The sequence below is a fragment of the Oncorhynchus tshawytscha genome, linkage group LG16, assembly GCF_018296145.1.
Source record: "Oncorhynchus tshawytscha isolate Ot180627B linkage group LG16, Otsh_v2.0, whole genome shotgun sequence".
In the NCBI taxonomy this organism is placed as follows: Eukaryota; Metazoa; Chordata; class Actinopteri; order Salmoniformes; family Salmonidae; genus Oncorhynchus; species Oncorhynchus tshawytscha.
The window spans coordinates 3,554,799-3,581,558 of NC_056444.1; the positions used below are offsets into that span (position 1 = coordinate 3,554,799).

General features: G+C 45.2%; 1 protein-coding gene across 1 annotated transcript in view; it reads right to left on the reverse strand.

Annotated features, from left to right (window-relative positions):
- Positions 1 to 410: 410 nt before the first annotated feature.
- Positions 411 to 26,760, reverse strand: part of dipk2a (divergent protein kinase domain 2A) — a 76,133-nt gene continuing 49,783 nt past the window's right edge. The window contains exons 3-4 of the mRNA XM_024404437.2: positions 19,127 to 19,430; positions 411 to 2,272 (exon numbers count right to left, since the gene is read on the reverse strand). Of these exons, the coding sequence (XP_024260205.1) occupies positions 1,935 to 2,272; positions 19,127 to 19,430 (642 nt within the window). The 3' untranslated portion in view covers positions 411 to 1,934. The remainder of the gene's footprint in view (positions 2,273 to 19,126; positions 19,431 to 26,760) is intronic.

The window sequence follows — 26,760 nt, forward strand, 5'->3', positions numbered from 1 at the left end:
CCTCTCAAATGGCACCCTATTCCCTATTTAGAGCCAGAGGTCTTTGGTCAAAAGTAGTGCACTATATAGGGAATAGGGTACCCTTTGGGGGGACACTGTCTATATAGAATGTAGTGTACAGCACTGACTGTTGGATATTGATTTTCTGTTCCCAAGCTCTGAGACGAAAGGACGTTGTTTTTCTGTTCCCAAGCTCTGAGACGAAAGGACGTTGTTTTTCTGTTCCCAAGCTCTGAGACGAAAGGACGTTGTTTTTCTGTTCCCAAGCTCTGAGACGAAAGGACGTTGTTTTTCTGTTCCCAAGCTCTGAGACGAAAGGATGTTGTTTTTCTGTTCCCAAGCTCTGAGACAAAAGGACGCTGAGCTACAACAAACTTCTCACTATTCAAATGAACATACAGTACATTATGATTACTTGGGCTTTAATTTATTGGTCCACCAAGTGCAAAATCAACCCAAATGTGCTAATTTGTTGGAGATAAAACATACAGGCCATTTAAAGCTGGATGGCTCAAAGTGAAGCTGAGCAGTGAGGAGGCAACGTTTAATAATGAACACAAAACTCTGTGAAATTACGACATGTGAGGAGCCAAATCTGGGTTGTTGAGGAAGTAGATAAAACGCACAGAACAAGACAGGATCAACATTTCCTTTTTCAAACAGTCAGACATGGAGTCATTTATCAATTACAGACTCTGTGGGTACTGCAGTCCACTGCAATGGCAATGCGACATTCACACTGTGGCCCAATTCTTAGGGTCTGTTTGAAAATGCATCCACCCTTCCTTTAATTATCTATTGAAGTAATCACTGATTCAACACAGAGAAAGGAGCTTGGTTCTGATTTAACACAGAAGGGAGCCTGGTTAACCCTGACCCTGGGCTTAGCTCTGATTTAACACAGAGAATGGAGCCTGGTTAACCCTGACCCTGGGCTTAGTTCTGATTTAACACAGAGAAGGGAGCCTGGTTCTGATTTAACACAGAGAAGGGAGCCTGGTTAACCCTGACCCTGGGCTTGAGTTGGATTCATACAATCGTTCCTATGCAGATTGTGTTGCCAGACAGATGGAGGGAAGGTTCCTCTGGGCAGTCATACAGGATCAGAACAGCATTGTGTCATGGTACTGGGGGGTAGTTCAGTGTTTCATATAGCCTCTTTGGTAAACACACACATCTAATATCAGATTCTGCACCACCACAGTCCTCATTGGCATCACTATCGTGTTCCTCCCTCCCTATATAAAAACGTTGATTGCCTGACTTCAGGTGAACTGGAAACCAAGTGATCAATTAGAGTAGCAGGAAGTAAAGACCTTTATAGCCAAGGCTTTGTCTTCCTCTGTTAACCTGCGGTGCTGTGCTCAGGTCTCCACGTGGGACAATAGCAGAGTTGAGTTAGTGACCGTCCTCCTGAACAGAACATACAGCAGAAATGTCAACATGCTCCTGTTCTGATTCGTTCAACCCCAAACCAAAAGGACAACAGGGACATTTTCAGAAAGAAAGAATGGTTAAGATAAAATGATAGCAAACACAAGAGTCCTGATGGATAAACAGAGAGGGTCTGGGCGGAGGAGAGAAGTCATGTACAGTCTATGTAGGCTAACCACGGGTTAAAGCTCTCCTTATTGGCTGATCCTCTTCCTCCTGGTCCTTCAGCACCAACCAGCTACCACAGTCAGTTTAAACATCTCCTCTGAAGCTGCACTGGTTGGTTGACACCAGGAGACGAGAGGACCAATCAAAGCTGCTGCCGTGTGACCAGCGGGGTGGCGATCTCCTGGACTTGAAGTGAGACGAGGAGTGTCAAGGTTCAAAGGTCATGGTCAAGTTCCCGGGGACAAGGTCAGAGGGGGAGATCAAACCCTCAACTAACCCTGAACCACCGTGCGGCTGAGATGCAGGCCACCGCTAACCGCCAGCTCTGGTCATTAACTCGCCGAGGCGGAGGCCACTAGCTGGGTGAGGTAGTCTCTCAGCTCCTTGGCGGCCGTGAAGCGTCCGTAGCGTTTTTTAGGGTTGGTACACTCGTCCAACAGCGCTTCCAGCTGGCCGTCTTTGGCTATGTGGGCGGGGGGGTCGTGGAGGAGGCCGCCGGTGGTCCCTCGCCACGTGGCGTAACGCGATAGCAGGTTCTGACACACAGCGTAGTAGTTGTGGTCCACGGTGACACGGTTACACAGAGACTCCTTGGAGAAGGACAGGCAGGCTTCCTTGTCACAGTCCTCGAAGCGACTCTCGTACCACACGTCATAATTCTCTGGTTTATCTGGAGAGAGAAAGAGAGAGAGAAATGTGAGACAGGGAAACAGACAGGTAAGACCACAGACAGGTACCCCGTCGTAGTTCCCTGGTTTATTTGGAGAGAGAGAGAGAGAGAGAGACAGAGACAGACAGAAACAGAGAGAGACAAAGAGAGAGAGAGAGGTCAGACAGGTAGACAGACAGGTAAGACCACAGACAGGTACCCCGTCATAGTTCCCTGGTTTATCTAGAGAGAGAGAGAGAGAGACAGAGAGAGGTGAGACAGCAGGTTGAGAGAGAGAGAGAGAGAACTATAGGGCGGCAGGTAGCCTAGCGGTTAAGAGCATTGGGCCAGTAACTGAAAAGTTACTGGTTCAAATCTCCAGCCGACTAGGTAAAAAAAAATCTGTTGATGTGCCCCTGAGCAAGGTACTTAACCCTACTTGCAAATTTGATTGACAAACACCGCCGTAGCTCAGCCACTACGCCTCCGTAGCTTAGCCCCTTTACCACCGTAGCTCAGCCCCTTTACCACCGTAGCTCAGCCATTACGAATTAGCACCAAATAAATTTGCATATTAGCGCACAAAAAGATGCAAATTTATTGAGCAAAAAAAAATTATTATTATATTTTTTAAATAAAACATTTAAAATATATTTTTTCACACTTTACCACCGTAGCTCAGCTAAAACATTTAAAATATAATTTTCCACCACAGTAATGACAAAATCCCTGGATTATTATGTATCCCGAGTGGCGCAGCGGTTTAAGACACTGTATGCGGGTCAATAGTGTATTCCACTTCCTAATAAAGCTGCAAATGACTTTAAAGATGAAAGGCCTAGAAGAATGCTGGTGTTGTTCGTGACGCCAAATCATGGAGCCACAAACTCAAAAACTTAGTGGCACCAGGGGGAAATGTTAGTCTCTAGTCTTACGGGAACGTCCTCCGCTTCGAAAAGTTAAGATTGTAGTGGACAAAGATGAGAAGAACGCAGTCGGCCAAACGCAGGCTACTGTGCAACCCGCTATTCAGGTAGGATGCATTTTTTTCCCCCTCTCGCATTTAATCATTATTGATATTTGTCTTTTTAATTGCTCCGTATGTAGTTCAAGATAGGTTATAAGTAAGCCTGTGGTAAAAAATCTATATCATTAGCCCATTGCTGTCATTCGTTGGGTACAGTAGGCACTCGGCCATTTCTGTTGTATAGCCTGTTCAAAACTTCAACGTTTAAACCAGTTCAGAAGTGTTTTGTTTCATTCTGTTTAACCATTTTCAACTGTAACGTTGTGTTTGATAAAGTACTTTTGGTAATTTCCCTATAAACAATGGCTTGACTTACATTTTTGTGAAGGTTTGGTGTGTTGTGGCTATTAACCTATTTTACTGCAGGTCTATGGTATGAAGGCAGCACGCCCTGGCGCTCCAACGGACTCCGACAGCTGAACGTGACGAAGAATGTTTCAGCTCTACCAGAGTTATTTCTAACAATATTATGCTTTATTTATTTATTTTTATACACACACACACACATACACACACACACACACACACACATAAAGCATAATATGAAAATATTCTTATTGAAAACTAACAAATTAGCCTCCTCCTGTATGAATTAGCCTCCTCCTCCTCCTGTATGAATTAGCCTCCTCCTGTATAAATTAGCCTCCTCCTGTACTGAAAATAAATTCATTTCAGTGTCATAGCTGCCGGTATCTCTCTCTCTGGGGCTAAGGCTAAGCCTAAGCTTCACACACACACACACACACACACACCATACAGTGGACGAAGCCTATAGGTCTATGCATGCAATGTCCTGATACACTTACTTCTCAAATTTCTGACAGCTGAACTGTGAGGTGGACAATTATCGTTTTAGGAAAGTAAAAACCAATAAAACAACAGGCTATAAAGTTTGTGAATATGCTACACATTGAAACACACAAGGAATAGTGTTTTCTTGTCATACGTTATAGGCCGTTTAATTAAGGACAAGTAAATGTGGCTCGTCATTTGGTCCGATATTCCTCGTTGCAGGGGGTTGGACGGCCTCGATGGCTTTACCCAATGAATATGGATGACTGGGTCATTTCTCAAAATGTACGATGAAATAAAATCTTCCTGGTCGCTTGTCTAAAACGGAAACCATGGACTAAAAGACACGGATATGATATCACTAGGAATAATGTGACAAGAAGGATTGAGTCCAGTACATTTCAACAGCAGTAGATGTATAATTAATATTCGTAACATTGTTTCGGATCAGATCCTCTTCCAATAAGCTGGAATTGATCTAGACTCTGGGAAACAAACACCAGTCTACCATGGGACCATCCTGGCAGCTTGAAGGGGGGGGGGTGTCTCAAAATGGCTGTTAGATGGGGTCTATTTTTAAAATACATTTTCAAATTGGCATGATGTGTCGTAGGAAAATAATCAACATGGAAAATCTTACACGACCGAGGCCCTGAAGGAGATTACCGCAAGTGTCTGGTGACATCAGAAGCAATTATAGAAATGTATTTGGGATACATTACAACCAGTCAACAAACTCATTAAAAACATTTAATCTGGCAGACATAGAACAACCACTTTCCTGTTTTATGGAACCGACCAACATTTGGACACTTTCCTTCAGAGCATGTTATGTTTCACTGTCTGTTGAGGTTTATAGAGGACAACACTGTTGAGGCAGGTTTATAGAGGACAACACTGTTGAGGAAGGTTTATAGAGGACAACACTGTTGAGGCAGGTTTATAGAGGACAACACTGTTGAGGCAGGTTTATAGAGGACAACACTGTTGAGGCAGGTTTATAGAGGACAACACTGTTGAGGCAGGTTTATAGAGGACAACACTGTTGAGGAAGGTTTATAGAGGACAACACTGTGAGGCAGGTTTATAGAGGACAACACTGTTGAGGCAGGTTTATAGAGGACAACACTGTTGAGGCAGGTTTATAGAGGACAAAACTGTTGAGGCAGGTTTAAAGAGGACAACACTGTTGAGGCAGGTTTATAGAGGACAAAACTGTTTAGGAAGGTTTATAGAGGACAAACGTTGTGTTTAGGAGGTTTATAGAGGACAAACTGTTTAGGCAGGTTTATAGAGGACAAAACTGTTTAGGCAGGTTTATAGAGGACAAAACTGTTGAGGCAGGTTTATAGAGGACAAAACTGTTTAGGAAGGTTTATAGAGGACAAACGTTGTGTTTAGGAGGTTTATAGAGGACAAAACTGTTTAGGCAGGTTTATAGAGGACAAAACTGTTTAGGCAGGTTTATAGAGGACAAACGTTGTGTTTAGGGAGGTTTATAGAGGACAAAACTGTTTAGGCAGGTTTATAGAGGACAAAACTGTTTAGGCAGGTTTATAGAGGACAAAACTGTTTAGGCAGGTTTATAGAGGACAAACGTTGTGTTTAGGAGGTTTATAGAGTCAAAAACATCTCATGATGATGAAGCAGTTGGAGATCAATAGTTGGAGAGGACGATGATCCCTGAGGATTGAAATATAATCAGAGATCAGCCGTTCTAATGCCGTGGTCCTACGGCCCTGTCAGGATCCCACTGCTACTGACGACTATGTATGTTCCCCCTTACCATAACCCCTTACCACAACCCCTTATGCGCAACCTAATTGTAACCCTAAACCTAACCCTTGAACTTAAAATAGCCTTTGTCCTCATGGGGAGATTTTACTCTCCTTGTTTTACTGTCCTTGTGGGGACTTTAGGTCCCATCTGCGAAAAACCAACCAACCAACAAACCCCCCTCCCCCCACACACACACACACACACACACACACACACACACACACACACACACACACAATGCCCCGCCAGCTAGCTAGGGTCCCATCTGCGGCCCCCTTTTGCAGATGGGCCCTTTCAGCTCAGAGACAGATTAAGACTGAGCCAGAAATACACATGCTCAAGGTGAGGATAATTACATTTAAAGTTTCAGAAGTATCAAATATCACAGCTAAGTGACAGACTGAGAAGGACCCAACAATACATATGGGAATATCACGGCTAAGTGACAGACTGAGAAGGACCCAACAATACATATGGGAATAGTGACAGATTTATTTTCACCTTGTCGGCTCGGGTACTCAAGCCCAGCAGCCTTTCGGTTACTGGCCAATTTGTATTTTATTTTTATGAAGCCGATGACTTTAATATTCCTGAATGCCATTGGATGAATCGCATGAACATATTCCAGTCTGTGCAAAACAGTCCTGTAGTGTAGCATCTGCGTCATCCGACCACTTCCGTATTGAGCAAGTCACTGGTACTTCCTGCTTTAGTGAGGGAGAGCGTTGTATGCATCTCCGTGTGTGGAGTAAAGGTGGTCTAGAGATTTGTTTTTATGAGGAGGATGGGATCCACCCAAATCATTTGTGTTCCTGGATCCTTTCACAGCACTATAAGGCTGCGTTAAGACACATTTATCAATGAGCCAAGCCCAGCTCAGTCAATACCTACAAATTGTGATGCAGAGTTGTCATAATGCTTCAGCATATGTACATTACGCCAGAGGGTGTTGGCAGACACAATGTAAGTAACCTAATTTATGTCCCTCTATCTGCCGTAAATGCTTCTGCTGATTCCACAGTTATTGTATTATACTGGAATCATGTGCCAGAGTTGTATTGTTAGAACTGTGTGCCCTAGTAGGAAGTCCACTGTGTGCAGCTGAACCTGCACTATCAACTCAAACATAAATAACATGAGCATGTCTGCTTCTGGAGGCTATTTTGTAAATGACGTCGCCAAAGTCTAGGATCGGTAGGATAGTCAGTTTTACGAGGGTATGTTTGGCAGCGTGAGTGAATGAGGCTTTTTGCGAAATAGGAAGCCAATTCTAGATTGGACGGTTCTGACTTAGAATATCTGGACAACTACAAATACCAATCATGCATTTGGTTTTACTAGTGTTTAAGAGCAGTTGGAGGCCACGGAAGGAGAGTTGTATGGCATTGAAGCTCGTTTGGAGGTTATTTAACTTATGGCTGCAGGGGGCAGTATTGAGTAGCCCAATGGTGCCCAATGTAAACGGCCAGCTCCTCAGTCTCAGTTGCTAATTTATGCATATTATTATAAGTATTGGATAGAAAACACTAAAGTTTCCAAAACTGTCAAAATATTGTCTGTGAGTATAACAAAACTGATATTGCAGGCGAAACCCTGAGGAAAATCAAAAACAGGAAGTGGCTTCTATTTTGAAAACGCCATGTTCCATAGCCTCCCTTTGCTCCATTTAAAGGGATATCAACCACATTCCTTTCCCTATCGCTTCCTCAAGGTGTCAACAGTCTTCAGACATAGTTTCAGGCTTTTATTTTGAAAAATGAGCCAGAACGATAACATCGCGTCATGTGGTCGCATGAGTTTTGCTTGCACAACAGTTTGGACAGCCATTGCTTTTCCCCTCTCCTACTGATAGACATTTGCGGTTGATATATTATCGATTATATATTTTAAAAACAACCTGAGGATTGATTATAAAAAACATTTGACATCTGTGGACATTATGGAAACGATTTGGAATTTGTCTGTGTTGTCGTGACCGCTCTTTCCTGTGGATTTCTGAACATAACGTGACAAACAAACGGGGGTATTTTGGATATAAAAATAATCTTTATGGAACAAAAGGAACATTTATTGTGTAACTGGGAGTCTCGTGAGTGAAAACATCCGAAGATCAAAGGTAAACCATTAATTTCATTGCTTTTCTGATTTTCGTGACCAAGCTACCTGATGCTAAGTGTACTTAATGTTTTGTCGTGCGATCGATTTATTTACACAAACCCTTGGATTGCTTTCACTGTAAAGCATGATTTCAAAATCCGACACAACAGGGTGATTAACAAAAGGTTAAGCTGTGTTTTCCTATATTGCACTTGTGATTTCATGAATATAAATATTTATAGTAATATTTATTGAATGTAGCGCTATGCTATTCAGCGGTTGTTGATGACAATTATCCCGTTAACGGGATTGCAGCCATAACAAGTTAAAGCAATGGAAAAAAAATCAAGCACCTCACCTCACAAATATCCCGCGTTACATAGTTTAAGAAACAATGTTCATGAAAATTAATAATTTGCTAGTAACAGATGACATTCATATTCTGATAATCTGTGAAATGATTTTTTTTAGATAATAGCTTCGATGATACAGCAGTAGCATGGTTAACATCTACAAAAAAGACAGAAATGCCAAAGGAGGTGCCGCTGTTTACATTCAGAACCACATTCCTGTAAAGACTTGAGATGATCTCATGTTAAATACTGTTGAAGTAATATGGCTACAGGTTCATCTGCCTCACCTAAAGCCCATTCTGTTGGGAAGCTGCTATAGACCAGTAACAGTCAGTATCTGGATAACGTGTGAAATGCTTGATAATGTATGTGATGTCAACACAGTATCGTTGCATTCGGAATGTATTCAGACCCCCTTGACTTTTTCCACATGGTCAGGTCACAGCCTTATTCTAAAATGGATTAAATTGCCCCCACCCCCCCATTAAACTACACACAATACCCCATAATGACAAAGCAAAAACAGTTTTCTTTTGAAAAATTTGCAAATTTATTTTAAAAAAAATATAAAGACTGAAATATCACATAAGTGATATGGCCATCTAGCAATAATTAACAACCAACAGCTTGAATAATTTTTTAAAAGAATAATGTGCATATATTGTACAATCCAGGTGTTTCCAAAGCTCTTAAGACTTCCCCAGCAAGTTGTAATCATTACCAAAGGTGACTGTAACATGTATTGACTCAGGGGTGTGAATACTTATGTAAATTAGATATCTGTTTTTACTGTCATTATGAGGTAGTGTGTATAGATGGATGAGGAAAAACAACAACATTCAATCTATTTCTGAATTCGGGCACGGTGTGGGTCAAAACACCAAGGTGAAGCACAGGAAAATGAATGTACTTTGTAGGCCGTCATTGTAAATAAGAATTTGTTCTTAAGTGAATTAAAGGTTAAATAAAACAAATTTAAAAAATGTAAATGTGTTCCAATCACCTTCCTTCCCAACCAGGAAACAAAGCGGGGCAAATCTCTCTCCTATTGGTCAATATAATAAAGGACAAACTCTTACCATGTACACTATAATCAGCATTATTACGATTAGCAAACCTGACTCTACTACACCTAGATGGTGTGATTTTGGTAGGAAACCAGATACCTGCTGAAGCTGCTTGCATGATGGAGTTGAAAGTCAAATCAGCCTCTATTTAAATAGACAATATTTTACCTCAGGTTTAAGTGTCTTTCAGTCTCAGATCTGTACCCACCCACCTACCCACCCACCTAACTACCCTACCTACCCACCCACACACCCACCCACCTAACTACCCTACCTACCTACCTTCCTGCCTGCACACCTAACTACCCTACCTACCTACCTACCTACCTACCTACCTGCACACCTATCTACCTACCTACACGCCTACCTACCTACACGCCTACCTACCCACCACCCAACTACCCTACCTACCTGCACACCTAACTACCCTACCTACCTACCTACCTACCTACCTACCTACCTACCTACCTACCTACCTGCCTGCCTGCCTACACACCTACCTACCTACCTACACACCTACCTACCTACCTACCTACACGCCTGCCTACCTACACACCTACCTACCTACCTACACGCCTGCCTACACGCCTGCCTACCTACCCACCCACCTAACTACCCTACCTACCTACCTGCCTGCCTGCACACCTAACTACCCTACCTACCCTACCTACCTGCCTACACACCTACCTACCTACACGCCTGCCTACCTACACGCCTGCCTACCCACACGCCCACCCACCCACCTAACTACCCTACCTACCTACCTGCCTGCACACCTAACTACCCTACCTACCTACCTGCCTGCCTACCTACCTACACACCTACCTACGTGCCTGCCTGCCTACCTACCTACCTACCCACCCACCTAACTACCCTACCTACCCACCCACCTAACTACCCTACCTAACTACCCTACCTACCTACCTGCACACCTAACTACCCTACCTACCTACCTGCCTGCCTGCCTGTCTACCTACCTACCCACCTACCCACCCACCCACCTAGATCTACATAAACTCAGCTAAAAAAGAAACGTCCTCTCACTGTCAACTGCGTTTATTTTCAGCAAACTTAACGTGTAAATATTTGTATGAACGTAACAAGATTCAACGTCTGAGACATAGACTGAACAAGTTCCACAGACATGTGGCTAACAGAAATGGAATAATGTGTCCCTGAACAACAGCCAATCAGTTGTGTTGTGACATGGTAGGGGTGGTATACAGAAGATGGCACTATTTTATTTTGGTAAAATACCAAATCGATATTATGGCAAGAACAGCTCAAATGAGCAAAGAGAAATGACAGTCCATCATTACTTTAAGACATGAAGGTCAGTCAATATGGAACATTTCAACAAGTTTTAAAGTTTCTTCAAGTGCAGTCACGAAAACCATCAAGAGCTATAATGAAACTGGCTCTCATTAGGGCCGCCACAGGAAATGAAGACTCAGAATGACCTCTGCTGCAGAGGATAAGTTCATTAGATTTAACTGCACCTCAGAAATTACAGCCCAAATAAATGCTTCAGAGCAAGTAACGGACACATCTCAACATCAACAATTCAGAGGAGAAGGCATGAATCAGGCCTTCATGGTTGAATTTCTGCAAAGAAACCACTACTAAACACTAATAATAATAATAATAAGAGACTTGTTTGGGCCAAGAAACACGAGCAATGGACATTAGACCGGTGGAAATCTGTCCTTTGGTTTGGTTCCAACCGCTGTGTCTTTACGAGATGCAGAGTAGGTGAACGGATGATCTCCGCCTTTGTGGTTCCAACCGTGAAGCATGGAGGAGGTGGTGTGATGGTGCTTTGCTGGTGACAAGGTCTGTGATTTATTTAGAATTCAGCGCAGACTTAACCATCAGGGCTACCACAGCATTCTGCAGTGATACACCATTCCATCAGGTTTGCGCTTAGTGGGACTATCATTTGTTTTTCAACAGGACAATGACTCAACACACCTCCAAAATCAAATCAAATTTATTTATATAGCCCTTCGTACATCAGCTGATATCTCAAAGTGCTGTACAGAAACCCAGCCTAAAACCCCAAACAGCAAGCAATGCAGGTGTAGAAGCACGGTGGCTAGGAAAAACTCCCTAGAAAGGCCAAAACCTAGGAAGAAACCTAGAGAGGAACCAGGCTGTGGGGTGGCCAGTCCTCTTCTGGCTGTGCCGGGTGGAGATTATAACAGAACATGGCCAAGATGTTCAAATGTTCATAAATGACCAGCATGGTCGAATAATAATAAGGCAGAACAGTTGAAACTGGAGCAGCAGCACAGTCAGGTGGAAGTTGAAACTGGAGCAGCAGCATGGCCAGGTGTGGCTGTGTAAGGGCTATTTGACCAAGAAGGAGAGTGATTGAGTGCTGCATCAGATGACCTGGCCTCCACAATCACCCGACCTCAACCCAATTGAGATGCTTTGGGATGAGTTGGACTGCAGAGTGAAGGAAAAGCAGCCAACAAGTGCTCTGCATATGTGGAAACTCCAAGAATTTTGGAAAAGCATTCCAGGTGAAGCTGGTTGAGAGAATACATGTGCAAAACTTACATAAAGGCAAAATACCATGTTACCATGGCATTTGGCATAATGCGGCAGGGACCGAGAGACTAATGATTATCGAGTTAACGATGAATGAAGCAAAGTACAGAGAGATCCTTGATGAAAACCTGCTCCAGAGAGCTCAGGACCTCAGACTGGGGCGAAGGTTCACCTTCCAACAGGAGAACAACCCTAAGCGCACAGCCAAGACAACGCAGTAGTGGCTTCGGGACAAGTCTCTGAATGTCCTTGAGTGGCCCAGCCAGAGTCCGGACTCTGCAGAGAAGAGTAAAAACTCATACCGAAGAAGACTGTAATCGCTGCCAAAGGAGCTTTAATAAAGTACTGACGAAATGGTCTGAAAACGTATGTAAATGTAATATATATTTGTTGCCCTTCTTTTTTAATTTTTAAATGTTAAATTAGCAAAAATGTAAAAAATATAAAACTGTTGTTGCTTTGTCATTATGGGGTATGGTGTGTCAACTGATGAGGGGAAAAAAATAACAATTGAAGGGGTCTGAATACTTTCAGAATGCACTGTATAAGCTACATTGTACACACACACACATGGTGAGTGTCCATCTGCTCTTTTGTGGTGACAGACCTTGTACTTTGGCCAGCATTTTATCTCAGTGTGTGTTTGTCACGATCCATCCCCATCTCTCTCTCCCACGCAGACACACACACACACACAATCTGTCACAGGGCACAGCGGTGGCACCAGTCCCACACAGACAGTGGTTTTATAATTGTCATACGATTTCTACAGGTGGACACATCTAAAAAGGCTTTTCCCACCCTCTGCTGTAGAGCTGGGGAGGTGTGTGTGTGTGTGTGTGTAGATGGGGTGTTAGAGGGGAAACTAGTGGCATGGCTCCTACATGGACAAGATATGAATGTTTGTTCCACTTTGGTTTATCTATTTTAGCTGTTATCACTTTTGAAGGACAGACTGGGGCAAAGTTAGCATGTCACCTTAATCTAGTTAAGACCTGTGCATCGCTTCCATAGTAATGTACATGGAGGACAGAAAGCCCAACCGCTAAACTGTAGCATCTTTCCATAGGTACCAACACGGCCTGAATCTCTGTGATAAACTGTAGCATCTTTCCATAGGTACCAACACGGCCTGAATCTCTGTGAGATAAACTGTAGCATCTTTCCATAGGTACCAACACGTCCTGCATCTCTGTGATAAACTGTAGCATCTTTCCATAGGTACCAACACGGCCTGAATCTCTGTGAGATAAACTGTAGCATCTTTCCATAGGTACCAACACGGCCCGAATCTCTGTGATAAACTGTAGCATCTTTCCATAGGTACCAACACGGCCTGAATCTCTGTGAGATAAACTGTAGCATCTTTCCATAGGTACCAACACGTCCTGAATCTCTGTGAGATAAACTGTAGCATCTTTCCATAGGTACCAACACGTCCTGCATCTCTGTGAGATAAACTGTAGCATCTTTCCATAGGTACCAACACGGCCTGAATCTCTGTGAGATAAACTGTAGCATCTTTCCATAGGTACCAACACGGCCTGAATCTCTGTGAGATAAACTGTAGCATCTTTCCATAGGTACCAACACGGCCTGAATCTCTGTGAGATAAACTGTAGCATCTTTCCATAGGTACCAACACGGCCTGAATCTCTGTGATAAACTGTAGCATCTTTCCATAGGTACCAACACGGCCTGAATCTCTGTGAGATAAACTGTAGCATCTTTCCATAGGTACCAACACGGCCTGAATCTCTGTGAGATAAACTGTAGCATCTTTCCATAGGTACCAACACGGCCCGAATCTCTGAGATAACGCATTGTTAGTTCCCGTGTTTTGGGGGTTTTCAATGGACGTATCACAAAGCGTCGCTTCAACTTGGGGGGGTTTCCCTTTGGAGAGGGTAGAGACTACATTTCTACCACGGATGGTCATGTATCTGACCCAATTGAAGATTTGAGTTGTGGGTTAACAGAAATGACTATCACCCTGATCCTCTCCCAGCCCAAACCTAGATCAGAGACACTACTGAGTACGAGGGGAGAGGTTGAGGAGAGGTTGAGAAACACATGCTGACATCAGACAGGTTTACTCCACGTGTCAAATATGTTGTGTGGTGTGGTAGTATAGTGTAGTAGTATAGTGTTGTAGTGTAGTAGTATAGTGTGGTAGTGCGGGAGTATAGTGTGGTAGTGTAGTAGTATAGTGTGGTAGTGTAGTAGTATAGTGCGGTAGTGAAGTAGTATAGTGCAGTAGTGAAGTAGTATAGTGCGGGAGTATAGTGGTATAGTGCGGTAGTCTAGTAGTGTAGTGTGGTAGTGTAGTAGTATAGTGTGGTAGTGTAGTGTAGTAGTATAGTGTGGCAGTGTAGTAGTATAGTGTGGTAGTATAGTGTGGGAGTATAGTGTGGCAGTGTGGGAGTATAGTGTGGCAGTGTGGGAGTATAGTGTGGCAGTGTGGGAGTATAGTGTGGCAGTGTGGGAGCATAGTGTGGCAGTGTGGGAGCATAGTGTGGCAGTGTGGGAGCATAGTGTGGCAGTGTGGGAGCATAGTGTGGCAGTGTGGGAGCATAGTGTGGCAGTGTGGGAGCATAGTGTGGCAGTATAGTGTGGTAGTGTGGGAGCATAGTGTGGTAGTGTAGTAGTATAGTGTGGTAGTATAGTGTTGCAGTGTAGTAGTATAGTGTGGTAGTGTAGTAGTATAGTGTGGTAGTGTAGTAGTATAGTGTGGCAGTGTAGTAGTATAGAGTGGTAGTATAGTGTGGTAGGTACTTCCGGCGCCGACAGAGATGGCCGCCTCGCTTCGCGTTCCTAGGAAACTATGCAGTTTTTTGTTTTTTTACGTGTTATTTCTTACATTAGTACCCCAGGTCATCTTAGGTTTCATTACATACAGTCGAGAAGAACTACTGAATATAAGATCAGCGTCAACTCACCATCAGTACGACCAAGAATATGTTTTTCGCGACTCGGATCCTGTGTTCTGCCTTACAAACAGGACAACGGAGTGGATTCCATGCAGCGACCCAAAAAAACGACTCCGAAAAAGAGGGAAACGAGGCGGTCTTCTGGTCAGACTCCGGAGACGGGCACACCGTGCACCACTCCCTAGCATTCTTCTTGCCAATGTCCAGTCTCTTGACAACAAGGTTGATGAAATCCGAGCAAGGGTAGCATTCCAGAGGGACATCAGAGACTAACGTTCTCTGCTTCACGGAAACATAGCTCACTGGAACGACGCTATCCGAGGTGGTGCAGCCAACGGGTTTCTCCACGCATCGCGCGGACAAACATCTTTCTGGTAAGAAGACGGGCGGGGGCGTATGTCTTATGGCCAACGTGACATGGTGTGATGAAAGAAACATACAGGAACTCAAATCCTTCTGTTCACCTGATTTAGAATTCCTCACAATCAAATGTAGACCGCATTATCTACCAAGAGAATTCTCTTCGATTATAATCACAGCCGTATATATCCCCCCCCAAACAGACATCGATGGCTCTGAACGAACTTTATTTAACTCTCTGCAAACTGGAAACGATTTATCCGGAGGCTGCATTCATTGTAGCTGGGGATTTTAACAAGGCTAATCTGAAAACAAGACTCCCTAAATTTTATCAGCATATCGATTGCGCAACCAGGGGTGGAAAGACCTTGGATCATTGTTACTCTAACTTCCGCGACGCATATAAGGCCCTGCCCCGCCCCACTTTCGGAAAAGCTGACCACGACTCCATTTTGTTGATCCCTGCCTACAGCCAGAAACTAAAACAAGAAGCTCCCACGCTGAGGTCTGTCCAACGCTGGTCCGACCAAGCTGACTCCACACTCCAAGACTGCTTCCATCACGTGGACTGGGAGATGTTTCGTATTGCGTCAGACAACAACATTGACGAATACGCTGATTCGGTGTGCGAGTTCATTAGAACGTGCGTTGAAGATGTCGTTCCCATAGCAACGATTAAAACATTCCCTAACCAGAAACCGTGGATTGATGGCAGCATTCGTGTGAAACTGAAAGCGCGAACCACTGCTTTTAATCAGGGCAAGGTGTCTGGTGACATGACTGAATACAAACAGTGCAGCTATTCCCTCCGCAAGGCTATCAAACAAGCTAAGCGTCAGTACAGAGACAAAGTAGAATCTCAATTCAACGGCTCAGACACAAGAGGCATGTGGCAGGGTCTACAGTCAATCACGGACTACAGGAAGAAATCCAGCCCAGTCACGGACCAGGATGTCTTGCTCCCAGGCAGACTAAATAACTTTTTTGCCCGATTTGAGGACAATACAGTGCCACTGACACGGCCTGCAATGAAAACATGCGGTCTCTCCTTCACTGCAGCCGAGGTGAGTAAGACATTTAAGCGTGTTAACCCTCGCAAGGCTGCAGGCCCAGACGGCATCCCCAGCCGCGCCCTCAGAGCATGCGCAGACCAGCTGGCCGGTGTGTTTACGGACATATTCAATCAATCCCTATACCAGTCTGCTGTTCCCACATGCTTCAAGAGGGCCACCATTGTTCCTGTTCCCAAGAAAGCTAAGGTAACTGAGCTAAACGACTACCGCCCGTAGCACTCACATCCGTCATCATGAAGTGCTTTGAGAGACTAGTCAAGGACCATATCACCTCCACCCTACCTGACACCCTAGACCCACTCCAATTTGCTTACCGCCCAAATAGGTCCACAGACGATGCAATCTCAACCACACTGCACACTGCCCTAACCCATCTGGACAAGAGGAATACCTATGTGAGAATGCTGTTCATCGACTACAGCTCGGCATTCAACACCATAGTACCCTCCAAGCTCGTCATCAAGCTCGAGACCCTGGGTCTCGACCCCGCCCTGTGCAACTGGGTACTGGACTTCCTGACGGGCCGCCCCCAGGTGGTGAGGGTAGGCAACAACATCTCCTCCCCGCTGATCCTCAACACTGGGGCCCCACAAGGCTGCGTTCTGAGCCCTCTCCTGTACTCCCTGTTCACCCACGACTGCGTGGCCATGCACGCCTCCAACTCAATCATCAAGTTTGCGGACGACACAACAGTGGTAGGCTTGATTACCAACAACGACGAGACGGCCTACAGGGAGGAGGTGAGGGCCCTCGGAGTGTGGTGTCAGGAAAATAACCTCACACTCAACGTCAACAAAACTAAGGAGATGATTGTGGACTTCAGGAAACAGCAGAGGGAACACCCCTATCCACATCGATGGAACAGTAGTGGAGAGGGTAGCAAGTTTTAAGTTCCTCGGCATACACATCACAGACAAACTGAATTGGTCCACTCACACAGACAGCATCGTGAAGAAGGCGCAGCAGCGCCTCTTCAACCTCAGGAGGCTGAAGAAATTCGGCTTGTCACCAAAAGCACTCACAAACTTCTACAGATGCACAATCGAGAGCATCCTGGCGGGCTGTATCACCGCCTGGTACGGCAACTGCTCCGCCCTCAACCGTAAGGCTCTCCAGAGGGTAGTGAGGTCTGCACAACGCATCACCGGGGGCAAACTACCTGCCCTCCAGGACACCTACACCACCCGATGTTACAGGAAGGCCATAAAGATCATCAAGGACATCAACCACCCGAGCCACTGCCTGTTCACCCCGCTATCATCCAGAAGGCGAGGTCAGTACAGGTGCATCAAAGCTGGGACCGAGAGACTGAAAAACAGCTTCTATCTCAAGGCCATCAGACTGTTAATAAACAGCCACCACTAACATTGAGTGGCTGCTGCCAACACACTGACACTGACTCAACTCCAGCCACTTTAATAAATGGGAATTGATGGGAAATGTAAATATATCACTAGCCACTTTAAACAATGCTACCCTATATAATGTTACTTACCCTACATTATTCATCTCATATGCATACGTATATACTGTACTCTATATCATCGACTGCATCCTTATGTAATACATGTATCACTAGCCACTTTAACTATGCCACTTTGTTTACATACTCATCTCATATGTATATACTGTACTCGATACCATCTTGCCTATGCTGCTCTGTACCATCACTTATTCATATATCCTTATGTACATATTCTTTATCCCCTTACACTGTGTATAAGACAGTAGTTTTGGAATTGTTAGTTAGATTACTTGTTGGTTATTACTGCATTGTCGGAACTAGAAGCACAAGCATTTCGCTACACTCGCATTAACATCTGCTAACCATGTGTATGTGACAAATAAAATTTGATTTGATTTGATAGTGTAACAGAACAAGGTCAGCGGGTGGTGGTAACAGAACAAGGTCAGCGGGTGGTGGTAACAGAACAAGGACAGCGGGTGGTGGTAACAGAACAAGGACAGCGGGTGGTGGTAACAGAACAAGGACAGCGGGTGGGGCTAACAGAACAAGGACAGCGGGTGGGGCTAACAGAACAAGGACAGCGGGTGGTGGTAACAGAACAAGGACAGCGGGTGGTGGTAACAGAACAAGGACAGCGGGTGGTGGTAACAGAACAAGGACAGCGGGTGGTGGTAACAGAACAAGGACAGCGGGTGGTGGTAACAGAACAAGGACAGCGGGTGGTGGTAACAGAACAAGGACAGCGGGTGGTGGTAACAGAACAAGGACAGCGGGTGGTGGTAACAGAACAAGGACAGCGGGTGGTGGTAACAGAACAAGGACAGCGGGTGGTGGTAACAGAACAAGGACAGCTAGGAAAGACACACACCGGCATTAGAACAACAAACACGCAAAGGACACAGACACTGGGTGTCATAGCAACAGAGAAAACATTAGACAGACAGAGAGCCCTCATATATTCAGCCTGATCACTAGAAATAGATGTAGATTTTGGACGTTTGAAAAGGTCCTGACAACGTGGATATACATCTTCCTCAGCCCTGCACTGGGCGCGAAATCATGATGCTCGGAGTCCAAGCACGCTGCTCAGACAACTGGGCCACCGTAGTTCACAACACTCTAGCACACCGTGAGAATACTGATGATACCTGATGATAATAGAGCATTTATTTTTCTATTATTTTGTTTCAAGACTTCCCCAAACCATACCCCTAACCTTAATGCCTAAACGTTACCCTTTGAGTGGTTTCGGTTTCAACCCGGGAGACGCGCTGATAACCTTAAACCCCCCCCACCCCGGCGGTGTGCCAATAACAACTCACTCTGTTTGATAACCTTAAACCCCCCCCGGCAGTGTGCCAATAACAACTCACTCTGTTTGATAAGTCTCTTGTCGGCCACCAGGACGTTCTCCCCGTCCACAACGATGACCTTTCCGTCCCGCGGCCCCACGGCGAAGTTATCGAAGCTCACGTCCAGCAGGTAGAGGGCGAAGTCAAAGTCATTGTTGGTGAGCTGCTCAGCGATGTCCATCAGCTGTCGGGCCAGGTCGACCCTCTTGTCCCACGGAGCGTTGTAGAAAGACCACAGCTCCTCGCCGACGTAGTTCACCGCCACCACGCGACCACATGCCCCCAGGTACTTGGCGAACGGCCAGCCCTCGTCTGATGGGAAACTCTGCAGGGGAGAAAGGAGGGATGTGGGTTATTAGGAGAAAGGAGGGATGTTGGTTATTAGGAGAAAGGAGGGATGTGGGTTATTAGGAGAAAGGAGGGATGTGGGTTATTAGGAGAAAGGAGGGATGTGGGTTATTAGGAGAAAGGAGGGATGTGGGTTATTAGGAGAAAGTGGCATGGAGGAAAGAAGGGTTGGAACCCTGGTCTAACGGCTCTGAAGGAAGAAGTCCTGTTTTCATTTAAAACAGGAAAAACATCACCATATGAAGAGATATTGGGGGACATAGGAGGGATGAAGATCATTTGAGGAGAGGAGGAAGGAAGAGGAGATTAATACACAGTGATAATGTAGAAGGCTGTGCCTGATATTGGCAAAGTCAGTGGGATATTAACACAGAAAAACACAAAGTATGACATGTGGATGTAGCATGGCTTGTGTGGAGCCCTCAGCTACAGTAAAACAGTCCATCATAATTACAAATACAGTAACACCAATGGCTGTCAATGTTAATGGCTGCCATTCATTGAATCAGATGGCTCATTCATTACAAAACCCACTGATATTCCCACTGATAACTACATAGTTTTTTTTTTTTTTTTTTCATTGGCAATATTAGGAAATTTAGGCATGACATTGCCAGCATACAAACGCTGGACACTACACATCCAAGTATATCTGAACAAATTATGAAAGACAATAATTGTAATTTTGAATTCCGTAAAGTGAGTGTGGAAAAGGTGAAATAATTGTCGTCTATCAACAATGACAAGCCACCGGGTTCTGACAACTTGGATGGAAAATCACTGAGGATAGAGGATGATATTGCATCTCCTATTTGCCACATCTTCAATCCAAACCTACTAGAAAGTGTGTCCCCTCAGGCCTGGAGGGAAGCTAAAGTCATTCCGCTACCCAAGAATAGTAAAGACCCCTTTACTGGCTCAAAAAGCCAACCGATCAGCCTGTTACCAACCCTTAGTAAACTTCTGGAACAAATGGTGTTTGACCAGATACAGAGCTATTTTACAGGAAACACATTGACAGACTTTCAGCACGCTGATAGGGAAGGACATTCAACAAGCACAGCACTTACACTAATGACTCATGATTGGCTGAAAGAAATTAACAGCCCCCACAATATTTTTAATCAGACTTCAGTGCGGCTTTTGACATTATCGATCATAGTCTGCTGCTGGAAAAACTTGTGTGTTATGGCTTTACACCCCCTGCTATAATGTGGATAAAGAGTTCTGTCTCACAGAACACAGAGGGTGTTCTTTAATGGAAGCCTCTCCAACATAATCCAGGTAGAATCAGGAATTCCCCAGGGCAGCTGTTTAGGCCCCTAACTTTTCAATCTTGACTAATGACATGCATTTTGAGTAAAGCCAGAGTGTCTATGTATGCGGATGACAACACTTTACACATCAGCTACCACAGCAACTGAAATGACACTTAACAAAAAAGCTGCAGTTAGTTTCAGAGTGGGTGGCAAGGAATACGTTAGTCCTAAATATTTCCAACACTAAAAGCATTGCATTTGGGACAGATCATTCCCTAAACCCTAAACCTCAACTAAAACGTTGAATAAATAATGTGGAAATTGAGATGACTAAACTGCTTGGAGTAAACCTGGATTGTAAACTGTCATGGTCAGAACATATTGATACAAAAGTAGCTAAGATGGGGAGAAGTCTGTCCATAATAAAGCGCTGCTCTGCCTTCTTAACAGCACTATCAACAAGGCAGGTGCTACAGGCCCTAGTTTCTACTTTCTTAACAACACTATCAACAAGGCAGGTCCTACAGTCTCTAGGTTTGTTGCACCTGGACTACTGTTCACTGTTAGCTCAGAACAGAGCAGCACGGCTGGCCCTTAAATGTACACAGAGAACTAACATTAATAATATGCATGTGAATCTCTCATGGCTCAAAGTGGAGGAGATATTGACTTCATCACTACTTGTTTTTGTAAGAAGTGTTGACATGTTGAATGCACTGAGATTTAAACTGTTTAAACTACTAACACACAGCTCAGACACCCATCCATACCCCACAAGACATGCCACAAGAGATCTCTTCACAGTCGCCAAGTCCAGAACAGACTATGGGAGGCGCACAGTACTACATAGAGCCATGACTACATGGAACTCTATTCCACAGTACTACATAGAGCCATGACTACATGGAACTCTATTCCACAGTACTACATAGAGCCATGACTACATGGAACTCTATTCCACAGTACTACATAGAGCCATGACTACATGGAACTCTATTCCACAGTACTACATAGAGCCATGACTACATGGAACTCTATTCCACAGTACTACATAGAGCCATGACTACATGGAACTCTATTCCACAGTACTACATAGAGCCATGACTACATGGAACTCTATTCCACATCAGGTAACTGATGCAGCAGGAGAATCAGATTTAAAAAACAGATAAAAATATACCTTATGGAACAGAGGGGACAGTGAAGCAACACAAACATAGACACATGCATACACACACATGATAACATACACACTATACATACACACGTACACACAGATTTTGTGTTGTAGATATGTGGTAGTGGAGTATGGGTCTGAGGGCAAACACTTACTGATTCTGTCGTGAATGTTTTGTAACGTTTTAAAACTGTATAACTACCTTAACTTTGCCGGACCCCAGGAAGAGTAGCTGCTGCCTTGGCAGGAACTAATGGGGATCCATAATAAACCCCAGGAAGAGTAGCTGCTGCCTTGGCAGGAACTAATGGGGATCCATAATAAACCCCAGGAAGAGTAGCTGCTGCCTTGGCAGGAACTAATGGGGATCCATAATAAACCCCAGGAAGAGTAGCTGCTGCCTTGGCAGGAACTAATGGGGATCCATAATAAACCCCAGGAAGAGTAGCTGCTGCCTTGGCAGGAACTAATGGGGATCCATAATAAACCCCAGGAAGAGTAGCTGCTGCCTTGGCAGGAACTAATGGGCATCCATAATAAACCCCAGGAAGAGTAGCTGCTGCTTTGACAGGAACTAATGGGGATCCATAATAAACCCCAGGAAGAGTAGCTGCTGCCTTGGCAGGAACTAATGGGGATCCATAATAAACCCCAGGAAGAGTAGCTGCTGCCTTGGCAGGAACTAATGGGGATCCATAATAAACCCCAGGAAGAGTATCTGCTGCCTTGGCAGGAACTAATGGGGATCCATAATAAACCCCAGGAAGAGTAGCTGCTGCCTTGGCAGGAACTAATGGGGATCCATAATAAACCCCAGGAAGAGTAGCTGCTGCCTTGACAGGAACTAATGGGGATCCATTATAAACCCCAGGAAGAGTATCTGCTGCCTTGGCAGGAACTAATGGGGATCCATTATAAACCCCAGGAAGAGTAGCTGCTGCCTTGACAGGAACTAATGGGGATCCATTATAAACCCCAGGAAGAGTATCTGCTGCCTTGGCAGGAACTAATGGGGATCCATTATAAACCCCAGGAAGAGTAGCTGCTGCCTTGACAGGAACTAATGGGGATCCATTATAAACCCCAGGAAGAGTAGCTGCTGCCTTGGCAGGAACTAATGGGGATCCATAATAAACCCCAGGAAGAGTAGCTGCTGCCTTGGCAGGAACTAATGGGGATCCATAATAAACCCCAGGAAGAGTAGCTGCTGCCTTGGCAGGAACTAATGGGGATCCATAATAAACCCCAGGAAGAGTAGCTGCTGCCTTGGCAGGAACTAATGGGGATCCATAATAAACCCCAGGAAGAGTAGCTGCTGCCTTGGCAGGAACTAATGGGCATCCATAATAAACCCCAGGAAGAGTAGCTGCTGCCTTGGCAGGAACTAATGGGGATCCATAATAAACCCCAGGAAGAGTAGCTGCTGCCTTGGCAGGAACTAATTAATGGGGATCCATAATAAACCCCAGGAAGAGTATCTGCTGCCTTGGCAGGAACTAATTAATGGGGATCCATAATAAACCCCAGGAAGAGTAGCTGCTGCCTTGACAGGAACTAATGGGGATCCATAATAAACCCCAGGAAGAGTATCTGCTGCCTTGGCAGGAACTAATGGGGATCCATAATAAACCCCAGGAAGAGTATCTGCTGCCTTGGCAGGAACTAATGGGGATCCATAATAAACCCCAGGAAGAGTAGCTGCTGCCTTGACAGGAACTAATGGGGATCTAAAATAAATACAAATTCAATTGGAAAGTGTAAATTACAGAGTGAGGCTGTGTTGGTATCACAGGCTTTAATAAAAACACAGATACAACAGGCAGTCGATGGTTTGAGTTGTTACTGAGCTGGTAAACGCTGGTTAGACAATTAGTTGTTCTGTGATACTAGTTAAAATAGCCAGTTAGCCTAGCATCAGTACCAGGCCTGGTAAATTCAACATTTTGTGTTGTCATTATGAACTGCATTGTAAGGGAAATGTTTCTTCAAATTTGATTTTGGCCTCCGTCCTTCTGTGTGTGTGTATTTGGAAAGAAGTAGCTTCAATATTGCAGTAAGGCACACACACACACCTGAAATGAGGAGTGAGTGCTACAGCTGTAGATGGATAACTAGGCAGCCCTCAGAGGAACTGGATTGGATACGTCTCATTACATTATCTCTCGCTCTCTTTTTTGCTCAATCTCTCTTCCTCCATTCCTCCCTCTCCAGGACTGTTACCTCGTCAAGACATTTACAGATGTGAGAAGGAATAAATTAGGGGAAAATTAAAAACCAACCCATTTACTGGAGCCCATCTGAGTACTGTCCGCTAGCCATGCTGCCAGTCCGCCAGCCATGCTGCCAGTCCGCCAGCCATGCTGCCAGTCCGCCAGCCATGCTGCCAGTCCGCCAGCCATGCTGCCAGTCCGCCAGCCATGCTGCCAGTCCGCCAGCCATGCTGCCAGTCCGCTAGCCATGCTGCCAGTCCGCTTTATTCAATCAGTGCGCGTGTGTCTGTCTGTGTGTGAATGCGTGCGTGTATAAGAGTCAGTCCAAGCAGAGGTACACGCTAAACAATTGATTAGTCAGCTAACTAGGCTTGTGAATGGAATAGATTAAGTTATATCAAGTGTGTAATATGATAACCTAGCCTAGTTTAGCATGTACAATGTTATATGGTAACCTAGCCTAGCCTGTACAATGTTATATGGTAACCTAGCCTAGCCTGTACAATGTTATATGGTAACCTAGCCTAGTTTAGCATGTACAATGTTATATGGTAACCTAGCCTAGCATGTACAATGTTATATGGTAACCTAGCCTGTACAATGTTATATGATAACCTAGCCTAGTTTAGCATGTACAATGTTATATGGTAACCTAGCCTAACCTGTACAATGTTATATGGTAACCTAGCCTAGCCTGTAGTGTTATATGGTAACCTAGCCTAGCCTGTAGTGTTATATGGTAACCTAGCCTAGCCTGTAGTGTTATATGGTAAACTGGCCTAGCCTGTAGTGTTATGTGGTAACCTAGCCTAGCCTGTAGTGTTATATGGTAAACTGGCCAAGCTTGTAGTGTTATATGGTAACCTAGCCTAGCGTTATATGGTAACCTAGCCTAGCCTGTAGTGTTATATGGTAACCTATCTTCAACATTACTGTTGTTGACAAGGAGTCAGATCAATTATTAGCTCACTAACTCAATATAAGCCTGTTCTGCAGACAGACAAGACAGGCAGACAAGGCAAGACAGACAAGACAGGCAGGCAGGCAGGCAGGCAGGCAGGTAGACAGACAGACAGACAGACAGACAAGACAGACGAGACAGACAAGACAGGCGAGAGTGATGCCCCAGGGCTGCTCTCTGATGGTGTCAGCAGTGGTTATAAAGACCAAGGGCTTCATGCTGCCTCAATGGCCCTCGTCTTTGGCCCTTAATACTCATTCACCTCAAATCACTCACAAGGTCGTAGCATTTAGCTGGTAGGAAGCACAACAATCAGCTGGTATTGAGCGCTGCAGGGCTGTCAAGAGATTCCTCGAGAAGCAACCATGTACAGTAGATATTATCTAGTTTTTAATAAAAGGAAAGTGGACAAACCAACAAAAAACTCAGTTGTTGTTGTGATAAATGCCATGTGTCCAACCAAATAATTTTCCCCAGAGTGCTCCATAAGCGGTAACTGTGCTGAAGTCATTAGCCTCCACAATGAGGAAAGAGACAGACAGAGAGAGACAGACAGAGCAGAGAGAAGAGCGGATAAGAGCAGAGGAGAGAGAGGAGAGCAGAGGAGAGCAGAGGAGAGAGAGAGGAGAGCAGAGGAGAGCAGAGGAGAGCAGAGGAGAGCAGAGGAGAGCAGAGAGCAGAGAGAGAGAGAGCAGAGGAGAGAGAGGAGAGCAGAGAGCAGAGAGAGGAGAGCAGAGGAGAGAGGAGAGAGAGGAGAGCAGGAGAGAGAGAGGAGAGAGAGGAGAGCAGAGGAGAGAGGAGAGCAGAGGAGAGCAGAGGAGAGAGAGGAGAGAGAGGAGAGAGAGGAGAGAGAGGAGAGAGAGGAGAGAGAGAGAGAGGAGAGAGAGAGGAGAGAGAGAGAGAGAGAGAGGAGAGAGAGGAGAGCAGAGGAGAGCAGAGGAGGAGAGGAGAGAGAGAGGAGAGCAGAGGAGAGAGAGGAGAGAGAGGAGAGCAGAGGAGAGCGAGGAGAGCAGAGGAGAGCAGAGAGCAGAGCAGAGGAGAGAGAGGAGAGCAGAGAGGAGAGCAAAGGAGAGCAGAGGAGAGCAGAGAGGAGAGCAGAGGAGAGCAGAGGAGAGCAGAGAGCAGAGGAGAGCAGAGGAGAGCAGAGGAGAGCAGAGGAGAGCAGAGGAGAAACAGCAGAGAGAGGAGAGCAGAGAGAGGAGAGCAGAGAGGAGAGCAGAGAGAGAAGAGCGGCGGAAGAGCAGAGGAGAGAGAGAGAGCAGAGAGCAGAGAGCAGAGAGAGGAGAGCAGAGGAGAGAGAGGAGAGAGAGGAGAGCAGGAGAGAGAGGAGAGAGCAGAGGAGAGCAGAGGAGAGAGAGGAGAGAGAGGAGAGCAGAGAGGAGAGAGAGGAGAGAGAGGAGAGAGAGGAGAGAGAGGAGAGCAGAGGAGAGAGAGGAGAGAGAGAGAGAGCAGAGGAGAGCAGAGGAGAGCGAGGAGAGAGAGGAGAGAGAGGGAGAGCAGGAGAGCAGAGGAGAGCAGAGGAGAGCGAGGAGAGAGAGGAGAGAGAGGAGAGCAGAGGAGAGCAGAGGAGAGAGAGAGGAGAGAGGAGAGCAGAGGAGAGAGAGGAGAGCAGAGGAGAGCAGAGAGGAGAGAGAGGAGAGAGGAGAGAGAGGAGAGAGAGGAGAGCAGAGGAGAGAGAGGAGAGAGAGGAGAGAGAGGAG